This window comes from Prinia subflava, chromosome 15, assembly GCF_021018805.1.
Source record: "Prinia subflava isolate CZ2003 ecotype Zambia chromosome 15, Cam_Psub_1.2, whole genome shotgun sequence".
Taxonomy (NCBI): Eukaryota; Metazoa; Chordata; class Aves; order Passeriformes; family Cisticolidae; genus Prinia; species Prinia subflava.
The window spans coordinates 7,286,862-7,299,138 of NC_086261.1; the positions used below are offsets into that span (position 1 = coordinate 7,286,862).

At 48.6% G+C, this 12,277-nt stretch overlaps 1 protein-coding gene across 3 annotated transcripts in view; it reads right to left on the bottom strand.

Annotated features, from left to right (window-relative positions):
* NTRK3 (neurotrophic receptor tyrosine kinase 3) overlaps positions 1–12,277 on the bottom strand; it is a 216,788-nt gene that overhangs the window by 150,843 nt on the left and 53,668 nt on the right. For all 3 annotated transcript variants that reach the window (XM_063412342.1, XM_063412344.1, XM_063412343.1), the window contains exons 5-8: positions 5,579–5,736; positions 3,197–3,339; positions 2,470–2,611; positions 69–365 (exon numbers count right to left, since the gene is read on the bottom strand). In XM_063412342.1, the coding sequence (XP_063268412.1) occupies positions 69–365; positions 2,470–2,611; positions 3,197–3,339; positions 5,579–5,736 (740 nt within the window). The remainder of the gene's footprint in view (positions 1–68; positions 366–2,469; positions 2,612–3,196; positions 3,340–5,578; positions 5,737–12,277) is intronic.

A 12,277-nucleotide genomic window follows, 5' to 3' on the forward strand; every position in this document is an offset into this window, starting at 1 on the left:
CACTGGCAGGGCCATCGCAAGACCTTTGGATTGCAAGGAGCCCTGGTGAGATAAACTGAGTATCCTACCTGGAAAAGGCTTTTCGAGGAAGTGTCCTTTGATAGTTTGGTTGGCTGAGCCCAGCTGGTTGGTAGCCACGATGGTGTAGTTGCCGTTGTTGTAGTGGGTGGGTTTGTTGAAGAGCAGGCAGCCCTCGGACACCTCCCCTTGCTGGTAGAACTCCATGCGGATGATCTCCGTCTCCCGCAGCACCTGCCCGTTGTGCAGCCAGTGCAGTGTGGGGGCCGGGTTCCCGTGCACTGCAAACGCTATGCAGTGGTCCATGTGCAGCACCGGCTCCTCCAGGGTCAGGATGCGAGGGGGATCTGGCAGAGAGAAGGGGATCTAGCAGAGAGAAACACGGCAGGCTCACAGCAGCCTCCACCCAATGTCACCACGCTGTGCACCACGGAAACTATGAGTGCTGCAAACCTCCAGAATCACCTGTTCCTTCCACTCTTCCCATGGATGTCTGTGAAGAAGCAGCGCTGTCACGAGAACCACTCCACCCTCCCTGGAAGGAGGGTCTGAGCCATGGCCAGGCCTCTTGGCCTTCCAAACTGGGGTATAAATTAGAGGCAGGGATGGAACTTTCACCAGCCCAGAAAAAATTAAGCTTGAACTGTTCTGTCCACACATCTACTGCTGCTCTCCCTCCCCCAAGGGATCCCAGGGAGTGTGCCTGTCCCCATTAAGGAGGACACAGTGATGTAGCACTGTTGTATTACACATGTGCAAGGTGCCTGTGGGAGCTCTCCAGTCACACTGAGCAATTCTGGATTGCATAGCTGTGGAAGCAAACATCCCTCAGAGACTGTCTGTCCTTGGGGCTTTGACTGCCTGAATATCCCAAAGGAGTTCTCACTCGCCGAACAGCCTCCAGGGCTGTTTTAATTAAAGGAAGTAGAGTGGGAGAGGGATAAGAAAAGCAGGAATTCCACCTGCAATTTACTGCATATGCATTGTCTTCCCCTTGGGACATACCAAGAACTCAAATGTTGCTCTGCTATAGCTTCCAAAACCCCATTTACAACGCCTACATGTAAGGTCCCAAACCCCAAGGCTGGCAAGGTCTGAACTAGAAGAACAGGTTTTGTGCAAAGATACATGGCACAAAGAGGTATGTCTTCCCTAAAACTCTCCTTTCCCATCCAGCTGCAAAGACAATCCATTTGGCATCCACAAGGAGGAAAACCAAGATACCAACTCGGACCCATCTTTGTGAAAAAAACAGTGAATTTTTAAGTCAGTGAAGGTGACAGAAGAGAAGAAGGTGCAGAGCTTGTTGGAGCTCAACAAAGTTCTCCCACCAGTCCCCATCTACCCTGAACCACACAGTCGTGTCCCAGCCACCCTCTTTTGCTCACAGACCAGATCAGCGTGTGGCTTGTTCATATCTCCCTGGCAAGGGGATTCAAAACAGGCAGCCACCTACACACACAAACCCAGATCTTCTCAGGGTGGAATTACAGCCCCAGTGGTGGCTCTGGAAACAAGAGCAAGGGTAGCAGAATCTGTCAGCAGCTTAGAGGACTTCACGGGTGGAAACAGGCACGGGCATAGTTGAAGGTGTGGAGGAACAGATGCTACAACACCCTGCAAAAAACACCTTACAAAAAATGCCTGCTGACCAGTCAGCTCTGAACTGGGCTGGACCTTAATTACCTCCATCCTTCAATCCATCAATAGCACTTATTGGAGGGAAGATGAAAGTAGTAAAGCATCACACAGCATGCATTGGTTCACCAAGGGTAGACAGAATCCCACAAGGGTCTCTGCTCTACATGACAAGGTTGGGGGTGGGGGACAGATTTTCAAACTACACAGTAAGGGCAAATATTACACACACAGCAAAATATAGCAAATCTCAGCTGCTTGAGACCACAAAGCTGTGTAAACTTCCTTTTAAGGTCAGGGTTTTGTTATATTAGAAAGCATAAAGAAAGTTGAGCTACTTGTAGATAAAAGTGAACAGTTCAAATTTGACACATGCACATTTATATGACATTTGCAGTTTAACTTTGTAGTATCTGACCTGAGATACTAGTGGCAAGTTTTAAACTGTCTTTAGCAAGGGTGCCATTGAACCTCTCACATAGCATCAGGACAAGAAACTTTGCATTTGTTAAGAGATTTTTAGTCCTTCTATGGCTTTCCTTTAATCTATTGAATCTTCCAAGACATGGGCAGGAAATGCCCACCACCACCACTGTGGCATTGCTGTTCCTTCCCTGCTCTTGTGCTCATTTCTGGATTAATGGAAGCATCAAAGGAGGAAAATTACTGACATTTGAGAGAGAAAGCTGTGTGAGGATCCTCCTAATCTTCACCCACAAAATGACACAGTTAGCAAGTGGCCATGCATTCAAACAGCTCCCAGGGCAGCCTCTCTGGCCTCTGTAAGGACAAGACCTCTCCACTGGTACTTACAGTAGACAGTGAGCAGCACACTGGCATTGCTCATCCCCACCACGTTCTCTGCAATGCAGGTAAGCAGGAATCCATTGTCCTCGCTGGTGACATTCACCAGGGTCAAATTGATGGCATGAACATTGGTCCAGTTGAGGTTGGTCTAAAAATCCCAGAGAGAAATACAGACAGAAATCGGTATCTGGTGGCTCCTCTCCTCCCCTCTACCACTCCCAGAAAAGGAGGATCACAGTTTCTGTGTGAGGAGGTCTCCAAAATCCAGAGACAGCTGCGATCTGGGTGAAGGGAGATATTTCCTCACCTGATCAAACACACCACATCTTGTAAGAGGACATACTGGGAAGGGGAGAGCCATGGCACTGTAGCACTCATAAGCATAGCTGACCTCTAGAAAATCTTACTTAGCTATAGCAAACAGGTAGTTCCACTGGAGTTCCATCAGAGGACACACAAGTTAATTCAATCAGGGAGCACTGAGCTCTGAAGCTCTCTCATCTCCACTTTCTGGCCATGCAGAAGAAAGGGTTTGCTCCCTCCTGGGAGTCCCCAGGTTCTCACGTGGATAGAGCATGGCTTCAGCTTTCCTTTGGATACAGCAATTTCTCTTTTCTCATACTCTCTACCTGACCCTCTGCCCTGCATGCGTGGACCTGGGAAACCCTGGCAGGTTTCTGGCCACGTTGGGCAGAGGCAGCCCTGAGGTGTTGCAGCCCTGTAGTAGTTTTACCTGGTGGGTGTTGATGGAGTGGAGCTCGGCCACTGTCCAGTCCACGTCCGGCAGCGGCGATCCTGAGCCGTTGCAGGTGATGACGGCGTTCTCCCCTTCCCGCACCGTCAGGTTCACGTGGCTCACACTGATCTCAGGGAGGTCTAGAGGAGCCAAAAAAACCGCTCAGGTGTGGGCAGAATTTTCTGCATCCAGACACAGGAGGTGTGAGAACCCAGATCCCACCAAGCTGTTTTCCAAATCAGCCTCCAGTACCCCGAGATGAGTAGCAGGAGGCAACAGTGTGGCCTTGCCCTACCAAGAAAAGGTGGGGTGTTGGAGACAGGGGAAAATAGAGACTCTGGAGATGTGCCAGCTGAGCAGACCCTCTCATCAGCTTTGAATCCAACACTTGCTGTCCAGTTCTGGCCACTCTTCCACTCACACAAGCCCCATACCCATCTCTCTACTCCCACAGAAGCTGCTCACGAGGGCAGTCACCTGGCATGAGAAAACTGTGTGTACTGGGAGAGGATCCAAGGCATCCCCATCTCCAGGGATGAGGCACAGAGCACTCAGCATTCCAGGTGAATAAAGTGTCCCTCTAATTTATAACAATCAAGAATAGATGACCAAGGATGTGTCCTCACATTAACTGCAGCTCTCCTAATAGAAGGTGCCCTTGTTCTTCCTCGGTGGTAGCAGAGGGATTCACTGATTTATGGTGGCTCTGATTTTCACCAGTTCCTTACTCGGTGCCACAGGCACCAAATATCCTTGCAATGTGCAACAAGACAGTGCTGGTTGCAAGAAGGCCAAAGTCTTCTTGAATAGGGGAGGTTTTCAGAGGCAAATTGATTAAGCAGGGCAGAAGGAACTGACCAGTGGTTCCACCCCATCATAGGGCAGCAGCATCCATCATGCCAAGGCAAAGCCATGGATGGGGACACACACCCTTCATGGCCATCAGAGAGTGACACCAGAGGGAAAGAGCATTGTACCAATTCAGGGGATGCCAGAAGAAAAAAGCAGCTGTCAAGACATGGCAAAGCTGCACAGATGGCAGGAGTAGTGGAGAGAGAAATGGGAAGGACATGTATGGTCTTCTCCAGGCTGAGCTGGCCACACCAAGCCATGCCTGCCCTCAGCACCAAAGAACAAGGACAACATCCCTGGAGTATTATTGCTTGAACAGAGAGACTCCTCTGAAGGAAATCAGAGCACTGTAGCTTCCTGCCATTCCAGGAGTTTGAGTTGTCAGAGGAGGTGCTTACCCTGCACACCAGCACATTTTTCTCCCAAACCACCACCCTGCTGTCCCCTGCAATCTAATGCTACCACTGATGGGGCCATATCTCCTCCTGTCCCTGATCCCTAAGGATTTCTTTGTCGTTGTTTAATCCTTGCAGCTTATTCTTCACATGTGGGGCGGAAATTACAGCACTCTCAAATCTTTTTAGTTCATCCACACAAAGGCACACTTTGGCCAATTTCCAGAGCTGAAAGGGACAGGGTGAGCTTGGAAAATAAAAATAACCAACAAAACAACAAAAAAAACAAGTCATGCAAATCCAAACGTGCATGCTGTTTGTCTACTACTGTTACAAGTAAAAAGCTCAAATCCCTAGTACAGAGGATGATTACAAAAAAAAAAAAAAAAAAATCTGTTTTTTCTCCTTTTTTCAGCCTGTGAGTTTGACAGCTGCTTGTGTACAGACAGTTTAATTGCTCTGTGGAAGGTACATCTCTTTTTCCTTACTCTGCAAGGGATGCTTTCCAGTAATAGCAATAGCAGAGCAAAACCTGACACCAAACAGGCAGCTGATGTGTGAACAAGGTGAAGGAAAAAGGGATAACTATTGAACATGCCTCGTGTTGCTCCTGGGGCCGCTGGACTCTTTTAAACATCAGCAGGAAATAGAAAGAGATATAAAGTCACTTCTGGCCCTTCCCCATAGATACAGGATTTCAATTGAAAAATAAAACAAAAGAAAATGAATAGAGACACGTATTTCCTAAGAGTAATTACAAAAGATTCAGTGGCAGTGTCTTTTAACAATATGCTGCTTCTAGGATTCGTTAGGCACAGGAAGGTCTACATGAAACAGCTCTTTCAAGACATCACACAGACTCACTACAGACACTTTGTCAAGCAGCAGCATTGCAGTAAAGAAAATGCCCCAAATCACCCAATATCTTTTTTACACACATTAACAGCAGCTTCACATTTACCCAGATATTCTATTTTTAATCTACAAACTACCCAATCAGCTTCAGCCTTCTTGTTCTCAACCACATGGTGGGATCCTGCTAGATCAGGTTCCCAAAATAGCTGAACCTGAGGTGCTGGATTGGACAGGGATCCCTCCTGGCCTCCCTCTTGTCCAGCCCAGGGATCCTTACCACACTGGGTGATGTTCATCTCCTTCAAGGTGATGATGGTTGCATCCATGGTCATGCAGTAGAGATCCTGGTACTGCAGGTTTGCCTCGCTCTTCTCCTGCCAGAGCTGGATCCAGCGGATGTCGCAGCTGCAGTTGAAAAGGTTCCTCTCTAATCTCCTGCAGAGAGAGGTGAGAGAGGATGGTGGGATGGGGAAGGATGAGCAGAGCTGTCACCTAGCTCTGGAATCCCCAAGGAGGACAGCCACCATGCATGTGTAAGAGCCAAAATGGAATCTTCTCTGTGTTATCCACCTGGGGTCTTCTGGCACTTATTATTCCTGTCTTTTCCACAGTCACACATCCATGTGCTCACACAGTCTCATTCATGAGTGCACACGAGGTTTTACATCTCCCAGGGCAGCACAGGTGCATTCACTGTCTCTCACCACAAGATGTGCACTGCTGTGGCTTGGTCCCACTGTCAGCCAGACACCTGAAAGTGTAACCCCTCAGCAGAGGAGCAGACAGCTGTGTACTGCCCTAAAATACTGATTTACACCTTCAAATCAAACTTCAGTGGTGGTCCTAGACTCTGCTGGGCAAAGCACAATCCAAGCCCCCACAAGCACTCAGAGAAGCTGGCAGCTCTTCTCCCAGGTTCCATGTACAGACAAAGGCTCCTGGTGACCCAGAACACAAGCTAATGTGCAGGGGAACATGCATTTTAATCAAATCAATCAGCACTGTGCTGAGACCCTGCTGACCTGGCCAGGAGAAATGGAGAAAAGCACTGCCTTTAATGTACTTCATTTAAACCACACTTACACATAGTTTATATACCAGGAATGTTTATTATAATTGATTTTCCAACCTATTAACCATTTCATTTACATTTTAAAAGCTGTGCAGGTCTCTGTGGACATGCAAGAAGGGCAAGTCCCAGCAGGGAGAAGAGCCCAGTGCTCAGCCAGGACTGAGTTACCAATGCTGGTTGCAACAGTAATTTCAGCAAAACTAGGAGATCCAGCCTGAACAAACAAAATATCTCCCCACAACTGTAAAACAAAGAAAGTTGGGATCAGCAGAGCCAGCAGTGCCAAAATTGAACTCAATCACCCCACAACAGAAGGGCATCTCCAAAGGTCAAACCCTGGTTTCACGTGATATCTACATCCCCCATCATACAGGGGAAAGCTTTTTCCCTGCTCTGTTCCATGTGTTACTGCAAAATTCATGCGTGCTTTTACAAAATTAATTTCACCGACTAACAGGATTTGGAAACAACCTTCCAAACATCTGCAGCTGTTGCTTTGTCAATACAGTGCTGCAAAAGGAGGAACTGGAGGGGTCTTCTGGTAGCACCCAGGGGATGCTAAACCTGAACCCTAATGATGCCACTTTGCATTTTCAAATACATCACGATGTCATCTGACCTTTTTTTTTTTTAGAGCAAACACTGAGTTAAGCATCACTCTGTGGCTTTTCATTAGTTCATTTCTTTCCCACCAAAAGCACATAAACCTCTGTGACACAGGTACAAGGCTCAGACAAGCAACTCAAAGGCCAAAGCACTAAATTTAACAGACCGGAGCAGATTAGCGCAGTGATTTGGTGAGATTTGAGTGATGAGACATTCCCTGCATGCTCTGACAGCCACTGCCAGGGCTTTGCACAGCCTTTACATCCTCTTCTACACAACCATGAATCTCCTTCTTGGGATCCTCCCAGAATCACTGACACCCACAGCACATGGGATGGCATATGGGTGAGGGCCACGGCAGATCAGGTAACTGGGGATGTACCCTGGCACCTGGCAGGGAACTGGGGGAGCTCAGATGCAATGGGGGAGAAATTCTGCTCTGCTGCAAATATCCTCATGAAATGAGGCTGCTGGGAGAGCTGCTGTCCCAGCACTTAGGGGCAGCTCTGTAAGTAACAGACAGCAGCTTTCCCGGCCCATTGCTAATTCATGAAGGGCCATGAATAATACAGGAGCCACGGGCTTCAGGGCAGAACTTCCCCACAAGCTGCCCCAACACCAGCCACGTAACTCACTCTAATCGAGACCCCCAGAGGGGCTTTTGCACAAATTAACTCCCATCAGGGCTGGATGTGCTGAGTGCCACAGGCAGCTGGCACAGCTCTGTGGGTACAAGGGGCACATGTGTGCACCCTTTGCTAAAGCATTCCCAACATGGGGAAAATACCCTTTCCTCCTCGCTTGCTGCCTGCCTTGCCATGCCTGCCAGCTCTCCAGAGGGGTGCATAGGGAATTCCACACTCACACTGTCCTAAACCCGCCCAAAAACCTGGACTCCCAATTCTTTCTTCAGACCCCCTTCCCTTTCAGAGACCATTAGGAGAGGCAGCTGCTTCCAGCTCTTCCTCTCACATTTCTGTAACACCCCTCCACTACCTACAACCCTCTGCTTGTGAACATAAATGCACCTCCTCTTCCTGAAGAAGGAGAAGCACCCTGGGGACCACAAAGTGCCCTTTGGACAAAACACATTGTTGGACCAGAGGAGACTGCCATGTGCTTCAGAGCACGGGTGCAGCAGCACCCCAGTGAGAATTAAGGCAAGGGGCTCTTTGTGGGAACATCCAGAACAAGTTACTCCTGGAAGGAACAAACAAACCCAAAGGTGATTTTTTGCATGCAGTCTGCAATTGTTGCCAAAGCATTGCTTAGCTGCAGGCACTCAGGAGCTGTGCACACCCCCACACCTTCTTCAGCCCTCCTGAAAACTGAAAATGCCTGTGAAACAGCAAATATCACAGCTGCACGGGAGCTGGGCTCTCTGCACAAGCAGAGCTGCTCTGTGACTCAAGGAGTTCATCCATAAAGGGGCTGAACCTGCACCTGAGACAGAGGCATCCACCAGCACCACAAGCAGAGAGTGATAGTGGGGTGTACTCGGGGCACAGCCCCTTCCCTAAACAGGCACTCTCTGTTTGGGAAAGAGGGAAATTGTGGTGAACATGTCAAGAGATGTCATTTGATGGGACAAGGACCCAATAAAACTGAAACCCTAGAGCCATGCAGGCATCAAGTCAACTCTTAAACAAAAGGGATGCTGATGGTGCCTGGTTGAGCCCAAGTTTGCTCCCTGCAGAGAACTGTACCAAATATCTCCCAAAACTGCCTTGGCAGCCTTCACCAGGGTGGAGCAGTGTGGGAGACAGATGCCATCAACACTCCAGTGTGGTCTGGAACAGACAGGGACTTCACACAGCAGTTTTTTCCAGACTAGGCAGCTAAATGAGACACATGCCCTGTCCCATGCCTCCCCACTCATGAGCTAAAGCAAAGCTGTCTGCAACTAAAACCTCTCAGAGGGCAGCAGAGATCCTTGCCACACTTCTCCTGTCTGTTTCAATTCACATAAAATTCCTGCCAAGGTTTCATGCTCTTACAATTAAAATGCTCCTCCTGTCTTGGGACTGAAGCCACTTCCCTAAGCTTGAGAAGCAAAGAGCGCTCAGCAGAGAGAGAACAAAACCTAAATTTTTTATTCCTATTAATTTCCCAGAACCAGGGTTTCTCTTGGTGGTCCAACCAAAACTGTTATTTCTGAACCCCTGCCAGAAGGGGCTGGGATAGAAAGGGAAGGACTGGGACAGGGAGTGGTGTGTGCTGTCTGGCAGCTGGCTCAGCTAATGCAGAGAGCAGGCAAGGACCCACTGTGTGGCCACAGCTCTATTACTGGGACTGCTGGCAGTGATCAGTTTCAAAGCTGGAGGCACAGACCATGTTAAGTTGGACTCAGAACATTAACAGAGATGCTGCTGTGCCCCATCCCCACCAAAGCCTCTTGCTGAAGCACTGCAGAAGTGTACTGCAGGGCAACTTGGCAGGGAGTGCTGGTATTAGAAATGCTGATGGGTAGGGCAGAGCAGCAAGATGTTCAGGGCTACAAGGTTTTATACAACCAAAGACGTAATTGGATCCAGAGTCTTAGGTCTTTCCGGGAAGGAATTTCTTGAAATGTCAGCTCTAAGCTCTCTGAGGACATGACAAAGGAAGCCAAGGACATGACAGAGGAAACCAGCTGTGACTTCTGGATAAGAAAGGCTCTAAGTCCAATGTTTATGAGCTGTTGCATGTGTCAGATGCTTCCCTGTGCACACTCAGCTTCAGACTTAGGAGAGTTGTGTGCTCATTAGCCTGAGCCCTGCTGGTCAAGGTCAGCCCGTGCCATGGGAATTAGGGCTGGAGTCACTGGAAACCATTCCAAGCCTCGTTTCTGGCCAGAAAGAGCAAGAGATAATATTCTCTGGAAGTGTGCCTCATTTTTGCCATCCTTTCTTAAGTGAGTCAGCAGGGGAAAATCTCAGCTCTGTTGAACAAGAAATCCTTCTTTAAAGCAGTACCACACTCATGAGGCTGCCATGCCTTGGATGCAGTCAAGCAGCAATTTCAAACCCCAAGTTGCCATCCACCTGCCCAGTACTCCTCTGATCCTTACTCCTCGTTGTTCACTGTGAGTGGCTTTGTCAGGCCTCGTGTTCCCTGGCAATCTCCATGTCACACTCAGTTGTAGTTCCTCTGCTCCCGACACTCTCCTGGAGACAATCCTCCCACTGCTTCCCTCACCACATGCTCCACTGCTCCGAGCTGCCTCCTCGTAAGTCACGGTTTTGGCTTGGATGACTTTCCTTCCTCTGGGTCCGTGATTTCCTGATAGCACAGGGGCACTGGAATTCAGTATAAGGCATTTCTGGTGAGCCTCTGCACCCACTTGTTCCATCAACCCTCCACTCAGACGAAACCCTTTGGAGAAGAGGGGGCTCTTGCCAGCTTCTCTGTGTCCCTGGAGTCTTCTAGCCTCTCCACTGCTGTGCACAAATGCTGCTGCTCAGCCTGTCTTCCTCAGGCTAGCTGTCTCTGCATCAGCCTCTGCTGCTCACCACCTTCTCCCTTTCCAGAGAGTTTTGGCTCAGTTTCAAGTCCTTGGCTGATGTCAATCTGCAACTCCCTTTCTAGCTTTCACCAGTGTTTCACACTCTCTATATGTGGGCCATGTATTCCATCTCCTTCTCAGGTTCTGGAAGCCTCCTTGGAGCTCAGTGTGCCAAAAAACTCTCTCTTACTCACCCATCCTCTGCATTTCTAAAAAAAAAAAAATACAGTATTTCCCACTTTTGTGGATTCATTAGTAATTTCTCCCCAGCTTGAAGATCTGCTTGTCCTCACCAACAGGTCCCATCCTTGTAGCAGTCAGGACCACAGCCACCTCACAGTAGGTAACCTGTCTGTACCTCAATTCCCAACACCTTTATATCAATGATTATTCAGAGCCCATAGCTCAGGCTACACCTCTGTGCTGCCTTCTTTCCAACAATTCCAAAGTTCAGCACAGCCCCAGGAAGGACGCTGCAGGCACATCTCCCTGCCCCTTAAAAACTGACATCCCAGTGGATATCAGATAAAACATCCCTCTCCTGTTGTGTTTGGGGAACAGCATCACCACATTATTCTGGTAATCTCCATCCTAGCTGTGCTGGTGTGGATGAAGGGTCCTTAGTTAAAAGGAACTCAGAGGGGAACATCTGTCAGGAAGCACCTAAAGCAATTCTTTAGGAAAAAAGAACTTGACCAGGCTCTTACTCCAGCCCACAGCAAGGCAGCCCCTGTGGGCAGGCACATTTGTAGGTCTGAATTGCTCACTGGAGCTGGTGCCAGAGGTTGGTTTGCCAAGACCTCTTTTCACAGCCTTGAGCAGGAGAGGTTCAGCTCAGGCTCCTGCCCCAGACGATGCCAGGCCTCCCTGTGGGACACCATGGACAGCACACACCATATCAGTACTGCTCTCCCACCCCACCACGGCTTCCTACCAACCAGCCCTGTGATCTCCAGCATTTCTTTGTGCACTATTTTGGTTAACAGGGGTTTGTCATCTCCAAGAAAACTGCTCTGAGCACAGCTCCAGCTGGAGCCAAGTAATTCAGCTCCTTCCTGCTCACCACACTGCAGAGTGCTGGCCCCAAGTGACTCTGCTGACACCATCCAAAGCCAGCCCAAGCACACCAGCTCCCTGCCAGGATCATCATATCAGGACAACACAGATACATTTGTCAGGTGAAGTACCCTTTGCTGCCCAAAAAGCAGCTTCTCAATTCCCTTTGTGCTTGGTGTTGGTCTTTTGAGCTTGGCTGGAGCTGGCAGACCTGGGACGTGCCTGAAGAAACAAAATATGACCAAATGAAGCAAAAGCACATTAAAACGAGCCCCTTTGGAAGCATTCCCATTAATCTGCAGGCTCACCATTACCCCAGGCCCTGGAAGTGCCTCCAGCTCAGGACTGCAGCCCCATTTGCTCCTCACTCTTGGGTCTCTCTTGGGTAACAATCATCAATCTAAGTTTTGCCAGACAGTGCAATGACAATAAGTAAAGGTCTAAGAATACAAATGACTCATGCTATTAAACTGGAAACCCGAGCCAGGCTTGAAAAATATTTAGAGCTGTAATCAGCAAGGAGAAATTCTGAATTCAGCATTTTAACTCTGCAAGCCAAATTTCCCCATCAGAAGGGCGTTTCTGCATTTCCTAATACCACTATTAGTATTTTTCATTTAACAATTTGACAGAAATAAAATACACTGCAGTAACACCGGTGATAACACACTTACTCCCACTTGAAAGACTGTCTTTATTCTTTCATAAGTCACTTCTAGCTTACAGCTCTATTGATCATCGGTGAGGATGAATGGAGC